Below are 22,516 nucleotides of genomic sequence, written 5' to 3' on the forward strand. Positions count from 1 at the left end.
TAAAACACAAAGGCCTCACTAATTAAAGAACAAGCTAAAAATGCAGGTTTTCAAACGGGATTTTAACACCTCAAGCAGTTTCACAGTACAATGCAAAGTTCCACATTAAAAATTATAATAAAAGGCATAAAAAGTAGGATAACTTGATAAAATATACACAAACAACGACGAATAGTCAGGCTTTTTTTTAACTGCAACAWTTTAATAAATATATGCTGGATCTCAAAATCCCAATGCTAGGCTCCTTGATTTCTCATAGTTTCACCTCCAAGAAACCTAATGCCTTTAAAAGCAGCCCTGCCGGAAACTGGTACTACCACAGTTACTCTCTGTGGTCCTTGTAAACTGCACAGTGAGCGCTACAGGGTGGCTGACAATAACAGAGGCAGAGATACCTTCTGTAGGTTTTATGGTGCAATGGATTGGGGAAAGAGCTGGGACTAAAAAAATGCGTTGAGTGCCAAGTCTGAGGGTGGAGTCTAATTATATATCTGGCTGTTACAGACGAAGAAGGACCTGTGAGTTACTGCAGGTGTCAAACTTCAGGATCACCTGTGTATGATGAGACTGGGAGGAGAAAATAGCTTCAAATGGGATGGTAAAGTCTGCTAAGTTAGTCTAGGTGAATGTCAGGGGTGGATTGGCCATCTGGCAATTCTGGCAAATGCCAGATGGGCTGGGCAATATTTTGGTTGGGTGTGCTGGTTGAAATTGACACACACACAAATATATACAGTACCAGTCAAAAGTTTGGACATACCTACCTTTCCTTTATTTTTTTACTATTTTCTACATTGTAGAATAATAGTGAAGACATCAAAACTACGAAATAACACATATGGTAAATATAGTAACCAAAAAAGTGTAAAACATAAAAATTATATTTTATATTTGAGATTCTTCAAAGTAGCCACCCTTTGCCTTGATGACAGCTTTGCACACTCTTGYCATTCTCTCAGTTGTGGTGTGACAAGGTAGGGGTGCTAGACAGAAGATAGCCCTATTTGGTAAAATACCAATCCATATTATGGCAAGAACAGCTCAAATAATCAAAGAGAAAGGACAGTCCATCATTACTTTAAGACATGAAGGTCAGTCAATGCGGAACATTTCAAGAACTTTGAAAGTATCGTCAAGTGCAGTCACAAAAACCATCAAGCGCTATGATGAATGAGGGATCTCATGAGGACAGCCACAGGAAAGTAAGTTTATTAGAGTTACCAACCTCAGAAATTGCAGCCCAAATAAATGCTTCACAGAGTTCAAGTAACAGTCACATCTCAACGTCAACTGTTCAGAGAAGACTACGTGAATCAGGCCTTCATGGTCTAATTGSTGCAAAGAAACCACTACTAAAGGACACCAATAATAAGAAGATACTTGCTTGGGACAAGAAACACGAGCAATGGACATTAGACCGGTGGAAATCTGTCCTTTGYTCTGATGAGTRCAAATTTGAGATTATTGGTTCCAACCGCCGTGTCTTTGTGAGACGCAGAGTAGGTGAAGGAATTATCTCTGCATGTGTYMTTCCCACCMTYAYGCATGGAMGAGGWGGTGTGAGGGTGCTTTGCTGGTGACAATGTCAGTGATTTATTTAGAATTCAAGGCACACTTAACCGGCATGGCTACCACWGCATTCTGCAGTGATACACCATTCCATCTGGTTTGTGTTTAGTGGGACTATCATTTGTTTTTCAACAGGACAATGACCCAACACACCTCCAGGCTGTYTAAGGGCTATTTGACCAAGAAGGAGAGCTGCATCAGATGACCTGGCCTCCACGAWRACRCGACCTCAACCCAAATMAGATGGTWTGGGATGAGTWGGAACGCAAAGTGAAGGAAAAGCAGCCAATAAGTGCTCAGTATATGTGGGAACTCCTTCAAGACTGTTGGAAAAGCATTCCAGGTGAAGCTGGTTGAGAGAATGACAAGAGTGTGCAGAGCTGTCATCGAGACAAAGGGTGGCTACTTTGAGGAGTCTAAAATGTAAAATATATTTTGATTTGTTTAACACTTTTTTGGTTACTACATGATTCCATATGTGTTATTTCATAGTTTTGATGTCTTCACTATTATTTTCTAATGTTGAAAACAGTAAAAAATAAAGAAAAACTCTTGACTGAGTAGGTGTGTCCAAACTTTTGACTGGTACTAAATATTCTTTACATAATAAAAAATTATATATGATAAAGGCAGCTCATGGGCCTGTTTTTGTGCAATTTCTTTGTTATACTAATCTATAATGAGCATTTGGTTGATTAGTGGGCTACGGCCGGCCCCCCCTACCAAGATGGCCCAGCCCTGTTTTCTGATAGACTGAGCTGAGGTCAAGCAAACTCACATTCAAAGTCAAATGTGGCATCAGCAAAGAGACCTGCTCCAACTCTGTCATTAATTAGACAGCCAAGATCATGGATCGTAAAAGCCGGAAAGGGTACCTATAAATGTAGAAAGGTCACCGCACTCAAAATGTCCAMTTTTTTGGTCAGCTAAAACCATGATTTGATAAAACAGTAAAGTGCACTATCATGATTCCTGTAATGAAAACGTTTATATCGRTGGGGCCTGCTGCTGTGATGAGCGAGCCACTCTCCTCTCCACCCATGCGCTTGAGAGAAAAATGCAGTCTGATCATTATAACATTTCAAAATGCAATTGCGGGAAAAACACAGCTTTGAAAGCTTTGTACCCTTGTCCCTGTTAAAGAGAGGATGGTCTCAGCTTTCTGTAGGTATAATGTAMAATTCTCAACTTAATYGCAACTATTTTACAACCAAGATATTGATTTTGGCTTTGCGCATATGCCGTTGAGAGGGCATAGGCCTATAGGTTTCATGGGTAGTAGCCTACAACTGCAAGTTTTATTAGGACATTCAATTTGCTTTTGAGATCATGACTACATGGCTACTAGCAGTAGGTATTATATTTAGAGTTAGTGATCTAGTTAAATGTGTTTTAAGTTTCCACTTCCTCAGGTGTTGAACCCCAAATTAATTAGCCTATTATATTATTTAYTGTACATAAAGACAAATGTAATTCAGCTCTATTGGAAAAAACAAACAAAACAATAACCTGGAAATTCTGGAGTCCTATTTYGACAGTAAAATTTAGCAACTATAGTCTAATTGTCAACCCACAATTCATGACAATCACTGGATTAGGTTGCACATAAAATAAAATATCTTGAATCGTGCATGATTGCATCAGTGTTAGATGAAACAGCGTATTTCTTGAAGACCTCAACTAGTCTATTTATTACTGGTCCTAATAAAGCACTACAAATGACTTTATAAGGTGATTACTCATGATTACATGTGATTACTCTCTTGGGTCCGACCAAATGATGTCACTGGTGCCCACCGACTGCGGAAGTTAGTTTCACCAGTGACACCAGGGGAACATGTTAGTCTGCAGCCCTGTAATAGTAATTAACACGTAGGGTAGGTGTTGATTCAGGGGAACTGATATACCAAGCACTAATTTGCAATATAGCCTAAGTCATTAGCTTGGCTTTTATAACGTATAATGCAGAGACAGACAGATAACAAGAAGACACACAGAGTGACAGCAGAGGAGATGCTGAGGTAGATAGACAGCACAACATGGAGGCAAACAAACGTGAGTTGGCGGATCGCAGTGATGTGGGCTGGTGTGGATAAAATGCCAGGGCCAGATTCTTGTCCCAGTCCGCCCCTGGTGAATGCCAAGTGTGTGTATATATGTTGCATGTGTTTGTGCATGCGTTCACACTTGTGTGTGTGCATACACGGGCATAATGTCTGTTTGTGGGCATGTGGGTGTATGCCTGTGTGTGTGTGCATGTATTTGCATGTGTGTGGTTTGTGGTGTGTGTGTGTGTGTGTGTGTGGTGTGTGGTGTGTGTGTTTGTGTGTGTGTGTGGTGTGTGGGTGTGTGTGTGTGTGTGTGTGTGTGTGTGTGTGTGGTGTGTGGTGTGAACCTGCGTGCATCCTCGTGCATGTACAATATTGCATATGTTGTGTGTGAGCACCAACTCACCGTCGCAGCCTCGCTCCACCTGGCCCACCCTGTGGAGGGCATCTGCGATCAGGTCTGGCAGTCTCCCGTTGAGGTCCACCGAGGCCAGGCAGCCCTGGTACCCGTCCCGGGACGCYATCAGCTTGGGCAGACTGTTGTACATGCTCTTCCCCACACCACCGATGTACAGCTCCCCTGGAGAGGAGAAGACAATAACAACGTGAGGAAAACTGGCCTACATACGATCAAACTCACAATGCACAATATCTTGGGTATGATTTGTAGTGGGGTGGACTTTAAGAAAGCCTCCCGAGAAAGGTATTGACTAGCTATTACTGCAGCCACATGCAAGGACTAGTGGTGTTTCCTCCTGAAAGCTATGCATCTCTGAAAATACAGGTACATTTTCCAGGTATAAGTTAGGCTACTGGCCTAGAGGAGGAAATGACTGGTTCAATAATCATTGTGAAAATGTGTTATTTGTAATTCCCCCCCCACCCCCCCAAAAAATGTTTTTTAGGTATAAATGCTTTGTCATTGTTGTTCCGAACCCACAAGTCGTTGCCACTCCCCACCCTGTCCATTGGTTTGTTGCGCCATTTGATCTGCCCTGTATGGAGCTTGCACAACCGGTTGGGCCTTTTTCCCCAGAGTACCCTGTACAGAGATGGCCCACGCCTGGTATGCAAACATACAGTACATGGCGTCAGAGATTTGGTCACCGGTCGAGTGTGTGTAGCTAGCTACCTAGTTTAAATATCAACAGTACAGCATTTAACCTACATCATCAGTATTCTGTCTGGTCTGCGCAGTAGAGAGGCAGAAAGACAAAGAGGTAAATCACAATCAACTGATAGCCCACCCCCTTTTCCCGATGTCAATCACGTCTTTGGGAGGCACTGTATAGCTTGCTCACAATTTGTGATGATGAATGAGTGTGTTGTTGCAGAAATAAATAGGCATCTGCTTAAAAAAGTAAAAAATGTTTGCTACAGAGGCATTTGGTATGTTAGGAATTTTGAGATATGGGGGTAGGTGCCTTTTTTCCCCTTGCACCTGCACCCTGAAAGGTCTGCATGGCCCTGCAGCAAACTAACATGGTCGTAGTATTCCACCTATTCCACCTGTTTCATGTGCTTGCAGCTGGCTGAAAAAGTAGGCTATCCTTGGCTATATAACTGTAATAAATGTGCAGAGGCAAGTGTAGTCTAATTGATTGCTTCAAAAACTAAATGAGAAACATCAAGCAAATCTCTACAATGTTGTTGTTGGCTCAATCGCCTGCACTCAAGTTTGGTTCAAGAACATGTGTAGGTAGCATTGCATCAACATGAGTACATAAAGACGGCCTCATGAAGACGGAATGCACATTGTTTTTGGTGACTGAATCGAAACCCATGCTTCTAGCTAACCTTTTGAAAACCTGATTAAAATACAATCATGTATATACTACAGCCATTATTACAATTCAACAGTGGTGTAAAGTACTTAAGTAAAAATACTTTTAAGTACTACTTAAGTACATTTAAAACCAAATACTTTTAGACTTTTACTCAAGTAGTATTTTATTTGGTGACTTTCACTTTTACCGGAGTCATTTTCTTGTAAGGTATCTTTACTTTTACTCAAGTATGAAAATTGGGTTCTTTTTCCACCACTGCAATTCAATTTCAACATTTACCTCGTGACAATATTATTTATTCTGTCTGTTGTGTCTTATTTTGATATTTCACTGACAACAAATCGGGTGTTGAAGGGGAACCTAGCGCACTGGATCGTTTCCCGCCTGTTTTTAATAGGCACTATGCGCTTGTGTGTGATATAAAAAATGATTGGCTTTGTGTAGCCTGGCCCTAGGCTACTGTAAAGACTACGACTAGCCTACTCTACTCCTATTGCAGGTAGATGCCCTCTCAAGCATGACTTTAGATTTTATAATGAAAGTCTGTGTGCAGGAAATAGTTTGTAAACAAAGATTGAATAAACAGCTYTGACTGATTTGATAGAATCCAGCCCATTGGTTCATCACTCAATTTCTCCCCTTACAGCAAATGTTTGCTAATGTTTATTTATCATTCTGGTGTTTTACAGCACATTCCTACTGCTAGACAACCAACATTATTATACAAAACTATACGCGAGTAGACATTTTGGAAGAAGAGTTGAACTTAGACCTACACATTCTGTGTCGCCGACCTGTTCTTAACACAGTAGAATATTTGTGGATTGATTAGGCAAGCGTGGATGTAGATATAGAATGGTCTATGACTATGTGGAGTTTTTTCTTTCCTAATGTCTTTATTTGTCAAAAGGGGGATTCTCCAGTTGAAACAATAACACATTTTCCACCGCCCTGTTTCTGTAAAAAGTTGAGGGATGGGGCTGGAGATATGTAACCACTCAAATGTATACAGCTCTATGGATGCAAGGACTGACCAGTCATGATATCAGAATTACAGTTTTAATCATGTTTCGGCTGTATAGTGTTTGTTTATAACTACTTTGTTTACAAACAATGTAAAATAAGCTTACATTTTGGGTTATGATGGGGTACAACAGTTGACCTAAGCTCATGAGGCATTTATAAGTTATATTATTCAAGAATAAATGGGTAGGCCTACAAATCGTTAATGTATAAATCCAAAAATGGATGTAGCAACGGCAGATTGTCCCTTTAAATGTTTATTTTAATTAAGCCTATGTTCTGATATGTTGAAAATGGCTATTGGCCATTGATTTTCAAGCTATCAAGAAGTAGGCCTATTACATATAAAAATAATTGTAAAACATTTAAAAATTTGATTTAAAAAAAAATACAAAAAAATTCTAAATAAAACAAAAATAGGGGGAGAAAATGAAATGAATACTCAAAGAGTATGAGAAATAATTGAATTGATATCATTTGTAATCAATTAAGCTTTGCAGACATTTGGGAGTCTTTCCTGTGCTGAAGCCATTTAAGACCGACCAGAGAGGCCAAATCAATAAAACAGAGGAAACAGACTGCAAATCAGAACATGTAGTTTAACAGTTCGACAGAAACAACATCTGTSGGAAATAGATAAAGCTGCACTGGAGAAAAGAAACTAAAAATAGGGATTTTAAGGCTACCCTGTGGATGTCACTGCCCCCCCCTCGCACTCTCTCTGTAGTCTCTCACTATCCAGTTACAAGACTTGAGAAATTGACATGCTGGCAGTGGCAATTCCTATTGGAGGACTGTCATGTCACAACAGCTGTTGATTCAGGTAGCCTGCCTGTYAACACTGGTCATCATAATGGAGTGGACCAGAGGCGTGACATTTAGAACCAGCTATAAGTGGTGAGGAATACTCCTGGGATCGAGTTCCACTCTGAGAAAATGCCCATAGTTATMGAATAGAGTGCATGTAACATGTCTCCACTGATCTGATTCACGGCATTGCGTTAAGGGGACTGAGAAAGGGTACTTACTGTACACAGGATTGGGATTGATGTTTGACGCAGACACAGTATTCCTTTCAACATTCCTTTGTGAGCTCTTAAATTCACATAACAATGTCTTTGGGAGGTGAGGATTTATGATTTTTCAAGCCAGAGATTGACCGTTATTGAAGATAGGCCAATTAAATACTGTCCATCTTTAATAACTATCTAAAGTAAAGCCATTGTATTTAAAAAAATATATATATATATATATATATTTATGCATTTTCTTTTTATCCATTTCTTATTTTTATGTTTAAAAAGTACGTTTTTTCTACTCAAAGGATATTGCAAAAGGCGTTGGTGAGAACGGCAAACTAAATTATGAAGAATCAGTACATCAAAACTCCTTTGATGTAAGTACAATAAGAATAAAACAACTATTTTGCTCCTGGCATTTCTTATCATTTCTTCATTCAGCCTTTATCTAAACCAGGAAGTCACATTGAAATGAAACAAAAAACATTGTGGGTATATATTTCCCAAGGAACCATTGGCTAAAAGGGCAACCCTAGCAAAGTAAATACAGGGCCATCACGCCGCCTTTGTTTGTCTAAATTCAGCAAAACTCTGGGGACTACATTCATAAAAGTGCCCCAAAAATTAATCTTTGGCTTTGAGAGAAGCAATAAGCCCACTAGGTCAAATAGTGTCAGAGAAATTGAATAAGTCAATTATGGTTCGCAGTTCTCTTCCTAAAACTAATGTGTGTTTGACACTTAATTCATCTCAGTCAAGGCTGTAAGGCGTTCTAATCAATACTGTGGATTCATTAGCTGCATAACTGAACGATGCCCTCAAATTGTAGAGAAGAAGAATCGCTCCTCAAATATGCATTTTTATTGCTGACTTACTCCAAAAAGTGCAAAGCAGTTTTTGAAAAGTTAGCAGACATTTTCAAGAGTAAGGGACTGACTTCAATGCATTCGGGATGAGGAGAAATACCCTTTATTTGTATCAACGTTTTTGTTTTTGACAGACATGTGTGTGGGGTATTGTGTGCCCCATTCCAGCTGCGTTCCTCTCTGGGGCCCTTCATTGGGTTGGTAATTGGTCTGTGGTAATTAGTGATCTCGCTCTCCCTCTCGCTCCCCCTCTCTCCCTCTGTCTGGCTCTCACCGTGCCCTCAGAATGTCACCTCTCTTGGGTCAACCTTCCTCTTGCCTGTTAGGAGCACTTTTTGGGGATTTTGTGTGTGAGCGTTCTGTAATGTATTTCGACTCCTCTTAGAAACATAGTAAGACATTTTGTGGCCAGTGTTTTAGGTCATATTTGCTTGAGTAAGGGTTTTGGGCTATGTATCCCTTTGTGAGACATAGTAAGAGAGTTCTGTGCTCCATTATGGGTCCTCTGTGAGATACTGTGAGAATGTTCTGTGCTCTATTTCTTCTTTTAGTGTTTTATAAGGTAACAGAATTGTGGTTAGTGTTTTGATTCTCCTCCACAGCCCAGGCAGTGATGAATGTTCTAMTGCACAGGTCCTGCGTCCCAAATGGCACCCTATTCCTTATATAGTGCACTACTTTTGACCAGGGCCTATTGGGCTGTGTTAAAAAAAATAGTGCACTATAATGGCGAGAAGGGTGCCATTTGGGATGCACACGGAGTCTAGAGGTCCACCAGAGGGGACCAATTACAGCCTCTCAGACACGGCCGGGGCTACTTCCACTGTGCATCTGCGGTTACCATAACAACTTCTCAGGGGCCCCTGGGTAGGGCCGTGCTGCATCTGAGCAGACAGACAGAGAGAGGGCTGCTGGGATAGGGCCCCTGGAGGGCCACTAAGAGCAAGCTCAGTAACACCTGTGTCTGGTACACTGGTGACTTCATATTTTAAATAGGCTTGTACTGTAGTCAAACACTTGTCTACACAACTCTTCTATAGTCTTTTAAAAACAGATTAAAAAAACATTGTATCACAGCGCCTCCGCTCATTCTAAATATCTAATTTAACTGTACTGTATATAACAATATAAAGATGTACAGTATATGCTTGCAGCGCAAGGATTGTAGGTTGGATTCCCACAGGGGACCAGTACGAAAAAAGTATGAAAATGTATGCGCTCACTACTCTGGATATATATATTGTGTAAATAGTAATTTTGTTGTCTCCTGGTGTCTATTTTGTTTTGAATGTAATATCATTTCTTATGTTTTTTTTTTGTGGGTAGATCAGCTTTAATATTGAGAGCTAGATTGTAGCTTCCATCAGTGTAATTGTCTGTATCACTTCCAATCCCCCATTATATGTTTTGCAAAAATATATACATATACACACATATACATACATACGCATATAAATACATACGTATCTTTAAAAATATATATATTTCCTTTATTACCCTCRAACCCTACCACCCCWCCCCGAATTGGAGCAAACTAGTGACAACAACACATAGGCCTGTATTTCCAGCTGATACATACTATATACATTTTATGGACACAGTCTATTTTACAATAGTTTTATTTGTTTGTTTTTAACTCCTGTCCTTCCTCTACCCTCATCCTCTCCCATATATGTATGATGTTCATCAGGTTTGAGTTATATTTGCCATATCTTGCAAACTGTACTCTTTCAAAAAAGATCTTAAACTATATACGTTTTACGGACACAGCATGTTTTACATTAGTTATCTTGTTGTTATTAGTCCCAACCTTCAGCTCCATTCAACCCCTCACATCTATGCTCCTTCAGGCTAGGGTCTATTTTTCTCCACTTCCTGTCTGACTGACGTGCCCAAAGTAAACTGCCTGTTACTCAGGCCCAGAAGCCAGGATGTGCATATAATTGGTACCATTGGATAGAAAACTATTTGAAGTTTGTATAAAAGTTAAGATAATGTATGAGATTATAACACAATTGATATGGTAGCCAAAAATCCAAAGAAAAACCAACCGGAAATGTTTTTGTTGAGAGCCCATGCACTTTCAATAGAAAGCTATGGGTCCTATGCAAATCCAGCTCCCAGATTGCAATTCCTATGGCTTCCACTAGATGTCAACAGTCTTTGTTCAAGATTTTAGGCTTGTTTCTTCCCAAACAAGGAAGAATTTTGAGTTTTGGTACAGGGAGTCAGAGTTGGAAATCAGTTAGAAAGTATTTTGACTTGTTTTAACAAAGTTTAGCGGTAGCTTTTTGAATTATTTTCTCTGCATGTTGAACAAGTGGATTACTCAAATCGATGGCGCCAACTAAACAGACTTTTTAGGATATAAAGAAGGATTTTATCTAACAAAACAACCATGCATGTTGTAGCTGGGACCCTTGGGATTGCAAATCAGAGGAAGATATTCAAAAAGTAAGTGAATATTTAATCGCTAATTTTGATTTTACGAAGCCTGTGCTGGTTGAAAAATAAGACACTTGTATGTACCTAGATGTTTGATATCCATAATTTGTATGATTATTTATTTGAATTGCGCGCCCTCCAATTTCACCGGAAGTTAACGGCACGCTGACGGGATGCCTAGCCCTACGAATCCATATTGGATTTCTATTTGCCATATATTTTTCAAAAGTGRTGTGATGTTTCACAAAGGTTCTGAACCTTTCTATTTTTATTCTTTATACAGATTGTAAATTAAAAATCATTTTTTTTGCTAAAAGTATTATTATATTATTGATCGGTTGACTATYACTTTTCAGATCGCTGAGTTGTGCTATATGCAGGGTTAGCTCCAGGCAATCATTGCAATTKTTCAACAATTCCTGGACCTGTGACKAAAAACAAGCATCATATGGACAGTACRAAAACAAATGATCTAATGATTCTGCCTTTTCACAGCAAAATCTGCAGASCTGGGAAGGTTGTATCCCCCARATAAATAACATTCTGTTGTTTGCAAGAATTCTGTATAATAATTTTAAGTTTTGAATCCGGCATCATTTTGCGTATCAATTCATAAACCATGTGCCATGGAATTGGTATGTCATTTTGTAATCTATATGGCACGGCTGTCAATTTGTTGGTCCTTTAATGAAACTGGTATACTTTCCTCTTTCCATTTTTGCGGTATAGCCGCAATTAGTTGGTTGTAATTTTGGGTAGAGTTAGTTGCATGTATGACAACTCCACCTGTCGTATATATAATTTACAAAGATTATACCTTTGTTAAAAGGATGTGTTTTTTTTATCAATTACTATATTTGAGTTTAACCACAATATTTGTTGTATTATTTGTTCTGTCTTTTCTAGTGGATTAAATTGAAATTGCAACCAACTGTCTATGGKTTGTTGTAAAAATATCGATATTTGGGAGATMATTTCCTTTTRAAATAACTGAAAGTTAGAGGTTYTAATCTGAATAAAGGGAAAAATGCCTTTCTTGAACATAATGTAGGGTGAGACATTCTTACTAATTTTCTAGAGAACCAGTTTGGATTTAAGTATAACTTTTGTATGACTGAAGCCTTTAGTGAGAGGTCTAATGTTTTAATATTTAATCCTTTCTGCCCTCGGAATTCATATTCATTATATAAAAAGGCCTGTTTAATTTTGTCTGGCTWGCCGTTCCAAATMAAATTGAATATTTTTTTCTCAWATAATAAAAAAAARGGTTTGCTYGGTGTAGGCAAGACCATAAGCAAATAGGTAAACTGGGATATGACTAAAGAGTTAATCAGGGAGATTTTTCCACAAATAGAAAGGTATTTACCTTTCCATGGTAGCAAGATCTTATCTATTTTTGCTAACTTTCTATAAAAATGTATTAGAYTGAGATCATTTATTTATTTTGGGATATGTATACCGCGTATATCCACATCACCATCAGACCATTTTATTAGTAAACTACATGGTAAAGTAAAGGTACTATTTTTTTGCGATCCAATATGTCATATCATCACTTGGTTGTAATCCAGAGAGYTWAGAGAAAATATCTAGATCCTCTGAGYCTGTGGAGGGATCCAAGTTGTGGATTTAAAGAAAACATGAATCATCAGCYTACAATGACACCTTTGTTTTTAAGCCCTGCATTACTAATCCCTTGATATTATTGTTGGATCTAATTTTAATAGCTAACTTTTCGATGGCCATAATAAATAGATATGCCGATAGTGGACAACCTTGTTTTACTCCTCTTGACAATTTAAAACTTSCTGAGAAGTAGKCATTATTTACTATTTTACACCTAGGGTTACTATACATGATTTTAACCCATTTTATAAGAGATTTTCCAAAATTGAAATGTTCCAGGCATTTATATATAAACTCCAGTCGTACTTTATCAAAAGCCTTTTCAAGTCRGCTATGAATAGCAGGCCTGGTTTCCCAGATTTTTGATTTTGATCGTGTTTTATTATTTCCAGTACTTGCCTTATATTATCTCCAATGTATCGTCCATGTAAAAAACCTGTCTGATTAGAATGAATAATGTCCAACAATACCTTTTTAATTCTATGCGCTATACATTGCTAGAYTTTTTGCATCACAACACTGAAGTGTAAGGGGCCTCCAATTTCTTTAATGGACTGGATTTCCCACTTGTATCCTGTTTCAGTAATAATGAAATCAGACCTTGTTGAGTTTACATAGGAGTGGTTAAAACATGCTACTAACGATCCTCTCAGTATATCAAAAAAGGTTTGGTATACCTCAACTGGTATACCATCCAACCCTGGAGTTTTSCCAGACTTAAAGGCTTTAATTGCATAAAGAAGTTCCTCCTCTGTAATTTCACCTAATTTCACCTGGCTGTTAATTTTACATTATTAATAGAAACAATCCAGAACAATTAGCTTCAGTTAGAGGAGATGGAGGAGACTGAAACGAAAACATATGCTTAAAGTACTTTGCTTCCTCTTTCAAAATATCATTTGGTGAATCATATGTGACTCCGTCATTTGTAACAAGTTTCAGTAAATAGTTTTTGGTAGCATGTTGAAGATGAAAAAAACAATTGGTGCATTTTTCCCAATTTTCCATCGAGTTTGCTTTATTATTATAATATATTACACCTGATATTTGTTGAATAAGTTCATCCATTTCCTTTTTGTTTTTCCTCTAAGTTATTATGCGTTTCTGTGGTACAGTTTTAGATCTTATGTTGTTCTTCTCTATAACTGTTCTGTACCTAGTCATGTATTTGTATGTTTTATGTGGAGCCCAGGAAGAGTGCAAGTGCAGTAATGGAGATCCTAATCAACTGAACTATAGCACTGACTAACCTCAGTTCACTTGACCTGCAGTCAATCAACTCACTRACAGTATCATCTCAATTCAGAATGATGATACTCTATATTGTATCATTTTCTTGGCACATTTCCCTAAAATAGACTGCTTTTGTCAAGCAGCTGTCCCTTAGACCAAGGCTACTGTGAAATCCAAAGATACTCCTTAGACACTGTCCCCTCAAATTMCCTCCCTAACACAGAAACAAACATTAAGTCTCATTAAAAGGTCTATTATGAACCTCTCCCTCCAGCTATCTGGTTTATTGGCWACCTTGTTGATTTTCCTCCAGCCATCACAAGAAGAGAGTATTTGTCTGGCTGGCGCTAACTGCCTCTAATTGACACAAATTGAATGGACGTTGATGCTGACACACACACACACATACGCACACACGCACACTGGATGAATGGCTGGCAGAAGCTGTGCAGTAGAGGGCCAAGGCTGGAGGACGTCAATGGGAGTATTGTATAGGAGCAGGCAGGGAATCTTTGATTGTAAATTACATTGCAGTTCGACTCGGCAGAGTGCCACAACAAACTGATTGCAGTAAATGAATGTTGTTGCCGCTTGGAGTGTTAACTGATGAAACCAAATTATCGGTTGTATTATTATTATTATTATTATTATTGTGTCCCATATTGTGCTTGTGAGTGAGTGTGACAACTCCATGTGTAGGGATTCAAAATGAGCTAAAATATTTGCCTATACCTGCAGGTGAATTTAGAAATGTAGTTTCAAATGATACGTTGGAAAGTTCATCCCACTCTGTTCATTAGGCCACTTTAATTGGTGACATGTGCACTTTCTGGTTCTCTCTAGGAAATCTCGGATGCCATTTTGATAGGTGTTGTTGTGTATGTCAGAAATGGCCTCCACACAGTACAATAGAACCACAACAAAAAGGACAGCATTTCTGTCACGTCGACATTCTGCTTTGTGGCAGTACTCAACCCCCTTCCCTTGCTCACACACCTGGGCGTCATTCCGCCATTGTTCTACATACACGCACGCACACACACAGACATACCTCAGTGGATTTGTCCTTTCTTTGGCAGACCAGTTCTGAGTGCCCTACACAATGAAATCACCTGGGTGCTCTGTATATCCCGTGCCCTCCAGTCTAGTCAAGAGAGGTGAAGGAGAGGATGAAATGGAGGGAGGGAGAGGGAGATGAGGCAGAGCGAGAAAGAGAGAGAGAGGAGTCAGAAAAAGAAAGAGGTAGAAGAGAGAGAGAGAAAGAGCGAACACAGGCATGCCAAGTAGGAGTGTCTCATCTGCTCCAAATCCACTCTCTTTCACAATGACTAGCCATACAGCCTCCCTGGCCCACATGGTTCTTCCCACCCAGGCATGGTACTAAGTGGGGCATCAGTGAAGCAGTATCCTGGGGAAGGGCACCATAGCTACAGGCCTTCTCGGGCAGCTAAGCCCAGGAGAGAGCAGTCTCCATGGGCTGTAAACGCTGCTCCTGTGGGCAGTCTGGCTGACATGCATCAAAGCTCTTTATACACACACTGTGTGTGTGTGTGTTTGTCTCTCTCTCTTTGTAGTTTGTGAACACACACACACACACACAGCAAAGTGACACGCCTACACTCTCCAATAGCCTCTCTCATGTCTTCAACTCCCTGATCCAACAGCTCGGTACAAAATCCCTAGTTCTCACTCACGTTTCCACACAATACCTCCACAACAGTCTCCAATAGTACAGGCTGTGCCTCCACATTCACGCTCCTATTGAGAGATGTTTGTCAGGTCTAACTGCTAACAGCCAGACCTTGAGAGCTTTTCAACTGCACTGAATGGAGGCCTCTGTTTAACTGTGACACTCTCCAAGATTGGATAGAGTAAAACTGACAGGCGTCATTACACAGTTCCATGCCTGCTTTTCTCTCCCTTGCTATGTATCTATATATATATTATCTCTCTCTCTTCTCTCTCTCTCTCTCTCTCTCTCTCTCTCTCTCTCTCTCTCTCTCTCTCTCTCTCTCTCTCTCTCTCTCTCTCTCTCTCTCTCTCATCTCTCTCTCTCTCTCTCTCTCTCTCTCTCTCTCTCTCTCTCTCTCTCTTCTTCTCTCTCTGCGCTCAATAACTCAATCTCTACTCTTCGCTCTCATTACTCATCTCTCTCTCTCTACTTCTCTCCTCTCATCTCTGTCTCTCTATCCTCTTCTCTCTCTCATCTCTCTCTCTCTATTCTTCTCTCATCTCTCTCTCATCATCATCTCATCTCTCTCTCTTCTACTCTCTCTCTCTACTCTCTCTCTCTCTCTCTCTCTCTCTCTCTCTCGTGAGAGGGCTGTCAGCAGGGTGATGGAGAGGGGGACACGCGCCTGTTAAAACACAAGTGTGTCCCCGCGACAACGCCCGTCCGTCAGGGGGACATTTTTACTGGGCAGCCCTGTCAGAGGGAAGAGCCCAGCCTATCGGAAGCTGGGGAATTATGACTGATGGGGGATTTTGGCCACTGTTGTTGTCTCCTAAATCAACTGCCCTCCCCTCTCCTCCCCTCTGCTCGCCTCACTGCGCTGTAGTAGTCAGCAGTATAGGGCAACAAACTGGATAATGTGCTGCTATCCACTGGTGGTCAACACACTCTCCCACACAAACCAAAACACAGGGAAAGGCGGCCATTTTGTTATGGCTGAACTACACAGCAAAATCAATGACTCAAGGTAACCCTGAACTCATTGTGAAACYCTTTATGAAACTCTGCTTTCGCCAACCACTCGCCAAACGCGATTCGCTCCGGTGGAGATCGATGTGACAAAGACCAGCACAACAAAGGAGACCATTTTGAACAAAGTGTTTGTCCTCTGCTAAACCTTAACCCACAGCTATCCTCAATGTACCTGCTTATATCCCCTAATGGGAGTCATTGATTTCAGGTCTTTATTTTGTTACCTGCTTTAACAGACACACAACACACACATGGTTTCTGCTAGTGTCTCTAACAGACACGCAGCACACTCACGTGCTCCAGAAAAGTGTCTTTCCTCTCCCTCCGTTTTCAACAAAACTCTAGCAGCCAGCAGGCGAGGAGAAGCAGGGAGGAGGGAGGGAGGGAAAATGGCCACTGCTCTGAGTAATACCACAGTAAATTGTGGTCTACCACAGGTCAGTGGAAAAATGTAAAACACTGCTCAATCGCAGCACTCAAGCGGCTTGCCTATCACTTATTCACAGAGCACTGTCTGGGAGGTAGAAAGGCATAAGAGAGGGGGATAGTAAGATATATAATTGCATAATAATACATATTTATAGGAGTGAGGCGGAGAGAAACCATTTGATGATGTTGATCATGAAAGTTCTGCCAACGTTGATTATGACCTTGTAGATTATGTTGATACTCATTACAAAAGGGAAAATTAACTACATCCTAATACGCTTATAGGATACCAATGGAGTRATTTGAGATGATTATGCAAATACACGCGAGCTCTGCTTCAGCACATCAAATCAAATCAAATCTCTGCACACCTTTCACTTCCCTCTCAAAATGGAAATCAGAAATCCGGCCAGGTGGAGACTCGAGATTATTTAATAGAAAGTAAATGAAACACACATATACAGACACTCAGTCACCCACACACACACACACATCCTAAAATAATCTGTCTCATACATATACTGTCATCTGTCTGTCAAATAAACTACATGTTCATAATGGGTACACATTACATAGTAATTATTGTATTATCATGTTATGTACACATAGTCATCTCTCTGTCAAATAAACTATCTCTGACAGGAACAGATATGAAAAGGCTGAATGTCGAATGGCAAAAAACAGAATTATGTCCTTCCTCCTCTCTCCTACATGCTAATGATAAACATCGACGCCGTCTCTGCATATGTATGCCTGTATGTGTATCTCTATGTGTGAAAGATACATAAGATGCCATTCCATTAGGTTGGCTTAAAGCTCCCCCTTCATTTAATAGGCCTTAAAAACAAGTTATGTTTCAACAAACAGAGAATTCCCGGTGGAAGGCCGCATGATGTTAGATAAAAATGCACTTCTTCTCTACCACAGTTTTCCATGGGGATACTCCGTGATACTTCACAACTCACATTCAATTACCAGCCCTCTACTCCTCCCGTCGCTCCCCCACTGCGAGTGGACCGCACAGAGCTACTCTGTATGGAGCGAGGGAGGAGAGAAGAGAGGGAGGCAAAATCTATTTTTCCCCACATAATGGAATAGACCTGACATTGTAGAAATGACATTTCCTCTCCACCAGAATAATGGAGGAGCAATATCCCCTTTAGACACGAGGACACGTGTGTAGCATTGGAAGGTGCTCAATTGGCAGTGTCTTACATGGGCGTCATGCCTTACACAATGGGATTTGAATGGATGTATAATGTCAATTGTGTTGGTGCCACTGTGGTCAAGGCTGAGTGTGCATTGGCATTTGTGGCATTGTCGTCAATAGCCATATTGAACAATACTGTTACAGTATGTGCTTAAGATTGTGTAATCACAAGGTTGGCGACTAGTCACACACACACGCACACGGCACTCTCACCCCCATCCCCACTCCCCCCCACCTCCCACCCACATACAAAGTCAGATCACAGTCATACACTGAGCCCCCCACATACACAAACACACTTGGTGTCTCCCTCTCCTCTGGGTTGATGGTCGATAGCCATTAGGGTAAGGGGTGCTGATCGATGCAGGCCCAATTTAGCGGCCAGTGGATGTGTGGGCGGCACATGGCCACAGCTAGTTAAAGACATCAACCAGGACCACACGTCACCAACAAGCACCAACACAACGTGCCTACTTCAGGGACCCAGCCAATCATCTGGTCCCGCTCCTCTGTAACCACCGACAACCAACAAACACCAACCAGRCAGGGTTAAGTCCTTCTTGGCAACAGAGAGACCTACCACAAAAACAGAGTAACATAGTAGTATGGCCTCCAATGCTACAGACCAATTTATTTTCAGAGCGCCAACAGAAATAAGACATAGTACAGCAGGACACAATTACTCAACGTTTTCTTTTCACCTTTACTCTGATCTTAACCTAACGCTTGGTGCTAATCGATTCTATAGCGAGGGTGTCATTCCAACTAGTGAACTTTATGTATTGGCGATGCTAGCCTGCTACTCATTAGCGCTAGCTCTAAAGTGTGGGTGTCTCCTTTCCCTTCCTCGTGCTAATGATGATGTGATGCCTCCACAGCATACCGACCGAGACGTTTTAACACAAGTAATTATGTTTTAGCACTACTGCAGGTGTCATTACAGAAAGGTTAATTGGCTAAATTACCATTGTTGGAAAAGAGATCGGTAGGTAACAGTTAACCATGTCATAACAGCGGACATAACCTGTTATAATATGGTCGTAACACTGTCATGAAACATTTATTGAGAGCTGTTGTGAAATATATTGTGTTATTTTATGGCTGGTTATGACACCTACATAAGTGTCGAAAACCACAAAACCTACCACACAAGGCAAAACATTCCATTACACCATAGCCTTCCATATATATATATACACACACACACACACACACACACACACACACACACACACACACACACACACACACACACACACACACACACACACACACACACACACACACACACACACACACACACACACACTACCAGACAAAAGTTGACACACCTACTCATTCAAGGGTTTTTCTTTCTTTTTACTATTTTCTACATTGTAGAATAACAGTGAAGACATCAACACTATGAAATGTAGTAACCAAAAAAGTGTTCAACAAATCAAAATAGATTTTATATTTGAGATTCTTCAAAGTAGCCACCCTTTGCCTTGATGACAGCTCTGCACACACCTGGCATTCTGTCAACCAGCTACACCTGGAATGCTTTTCCAACAGTCTTGAAGGAGTTCCCACATATGCTGAGCACTTGTTGGCTGCTTTTCCTTCACTCTGCATTCCAACTCATCCCAAACCATCTCAATTGGGTTGAGGTCGGGTGATTGTCGAGGCTAGGTCATCTGATGCAGCACTCCATCACTCTCCTTCTTAGTCAAATAGCCCTTACACAGCCTGGAGGTGTGTTGGGTCATTGTCCTGTTGAAAAACAAATGAACACAAACCAGATGGGATGGTGTATCACTGCAGAATGCTATGGAAGCCATGCTGGTTAAGTGTGCCTTGAATTCTAAATGAATCACTGACAGTGTCCCCAGCAAAGCACCCCCACACCATCACATCTCCATGCTTCACGGTGGGAACCACACATGCTGAGATCATCAGTTCACCTACTCTGCGTCTCACAAAGACATGGCGGTTGGAACCAATAATCTCAAAAAGGACAGATTTCCAATGGTCTAATGTCCATTGCTTGTGTTTCTTGGTCCAAGCAAGTCTCTTCTTATTATTGGTGTCCTTTAGTAGTGGTTTCTTTGCAGCAATTCGACCATGAAGGCCTGATTCACGCAGTCTCCTCTGAACAGTTGGGCTGCAATTTCTGAGGCTGGTAACTCTAATGAACTTATCCTCTGCAGCAGAGGTAACTCTGGGTCTTCCTTTCTTGTGGCGGTCCTCATGAGAGCCAGTTTCACCATAGTGCTTGATGGTTTTTGTGACTGCACTTGAAGAATCTTTCAAAGATCTTGAAATTTTTCATGCCATAATATGTGACCGGTTTCAAGGAAACTAGGCGTATGCCACGGCTCTCCTGTGAAGTCACGACTCTCCTGTGAAGTCACAACTTCACAGGAGAGCCGTTTGAACGTAAAATAAAAATGTTTATCAAAATGCGTTTTCTTGGCAGAAATGCCTTCTTGAACATGTGAACTTTCATGTGCCTTAATAACACACTTCTTTGCCATCTGTAAATACGAATACAATTGTTAAATTACGAGCCTTGTTGATTAAGCAACAGGCAAAGTCGGCAACCTTCCCACTAGCCATGATTGGATGAGATAATGAGTGGGCTGGATATGCCGAGAGAYGAGTTTGGATTGGTCTGCCATATAGAAGGATTCTGTCTATTTGAGCTCGTCAGTCTGTGTTGGTAATCCTGTAGAACGCGGCTTTAAAAATATTTTTATTTTGTAGTGGAGCTGCATAAGTGTTGCTCTCCACTTTATGGAGGATCAGGTTTTGAAATCAGTGGAATTAGAGTGTAATAGCTAAAGAGATGGAGAAAACACCTGTTTCCGGATTACATCTTCAAACTAAGGGCAACCGTGGTATGGCATTCCTGACAGGGAGACGCGTCCATCATGCATGACGATGTAAACAGGTAAGATAGCTAATGTTAGGATAGCTACTAGCTATATTTTCAGATATTACACGTTTCTAATTTTGACAGATAGTGGTTTCATTTCAAGCTAAGGTTTACTGTTACTGTAGCTAGCTAGCTAATGTTAGCTGGCTGGCTCCTTAGCTGTTATTATTCATTTCCCAGAGACYTTTTTTTTCTTCTAGTTAGAGCCTAATGTTATCTAGCTAACATTGAACCTGGTTGGTTAGCTCCCGGCACTGCGGCATTGTTGGCACTTTGTTCATTGTTGTTTAACTAGCTAACGTTAGCTGGCTGGTTTGGTCTTTTACCCTATAGGGTTATCTTCTGTATATACCACCCCTACCTTCTCACAACACAACTGATTGGCTCAAACTCATTAAGAATGAAAGAAATTCCACAATTTACATTTTAACAAGGCACACCTGTTAATTGAAATGCATATCAGGTGACTACCTCTTGAGGCTGGTTGAGAGAATCCCAAGACTGTGCAAAGCTGTCATCAATGGAAAGGGTGGCTACTTTGAAGAGTTTGAAACATAACATATTTTTGTATTTGTTTAACACTTTGTTGGTTACTATATGATTCCATATGTGTTATTTCATAGTTTTGATGTCTTCACTATTATTCTACAATGAAGAAACAATATATATAGACAGTTGAAGTCAGAAGTTTACATACACTGTAACGTCCTGACCAGAGTTATTATGTGTTTTGCTTGTTTAGTGTTGGTSAGGACGTGAGCTGGGTGGGAATTCTATGTTGTGTGTCTAGTTTGTCTGTTTCTGTGTCCAGCCTAATATGGTTCTCAATCAGAGGCAGCTGGTAATCGTTGTCCCTGATTGAGAATCATATATAGGAGGCTTGTTTGGTGTTGGGATTTTGTGGGTGATTGTTTCCTGTCTCTGTGTTTGTGTTCTGCACCAGATAGGACTGTCTCGGCTTTCACGTTTGTTATTTTGTAGTTTGTATAGTGTTCACGTTATTGTCATTCTTTATTAAACATGTTGAACACTAACTGCGCTGCATTTTGGTCCTCTCCTTCATCCCAGGAAGAAAGCCGTTACATACACCTCAGCCAAATACATTTAAACTCKGTTTTTCACAATTCCTGACATTTAATCCTAGCAAAAATTCCTTGTTTTAGGTCAGTTAGGATCACCACTTTATTTTAAGAATGTGAAATGTCAGAATAAAAGTAGAGAGAATGTTTTAWTTAAGCTTTGATTTTTATCATCACATTACCAGTGGGTCAGAAGTTTGCATACACTCAATTAGTATTTGGTAGCATTGCCTTCAAATTGTTTAACTTGGGTCAAACGCTTCGGGTAGCCTTCCACAAGCTTCCCACAATAAGTTCGGTGAATTTTGGCCCATTCCTTCTGACAGAGCTGGTGTAACTGAGTCAGGTTGTAGGCCTCCTTGCTCGCACGTGCTTTTTCAGTTCTGCCCACACATTTTCTATAGCTTTGAGGTCAGGGCTTGTGATGGCCACTCCAATACCTTGACTTTGTTGTCCTTAAGCCATTTTGCCACAACTTTGGAAGTATGCTTGGGGTCATTGTCCATTTGGAAGACCCATTTGCGACCAAGCTTTAACTTCATGACTGATGTTGCTTCAATA

The 22,516-nt window shown here is 40.5% G+C and overlaps 1 protein-coding gene across 3 annotated transcripts in view; it reads right to left on the reverse strand.

Annotated features, from left to right (window-relative positions):
- LOC111960288 (neurexin-2-like) overlaps positions 1–22,516 on the reverse strand; it is a 504,177-nt gene that overhangs the window by 426,838 nt on the left and 54,823 nt on the right. For all 3 annotated transcript variants that reach the window (XM_023982225.2, XM_070437965.1, XM_070437964.1), the window contains exon 8: positions 4,024–4,197. In XM_023982225.2, the coding sequence (XP_023837993.2) occupies positions 4,024–4,197 (174 nt within the window). The remainder of the gene's footprint in view (positions 1–4,023; positions 4,198–22,516) is intronic.

The sequence above is a fragment of the Salvelinus sp. IW2-2015 genome, linkage group LG37 (genome assembly GCF_002910315.2).
Source record: "Salvelinus sp. IW2-2015 linkage group LG37, ASM291031v2, whole genome shotgun sequence".
Lineage (NCBI taxonomy): Eukaryota > Metazoa > Chordata > Actinopteri > Salmoniformes > Salmonidae > Salvelinus > Salvelinus sp. IW2-2015.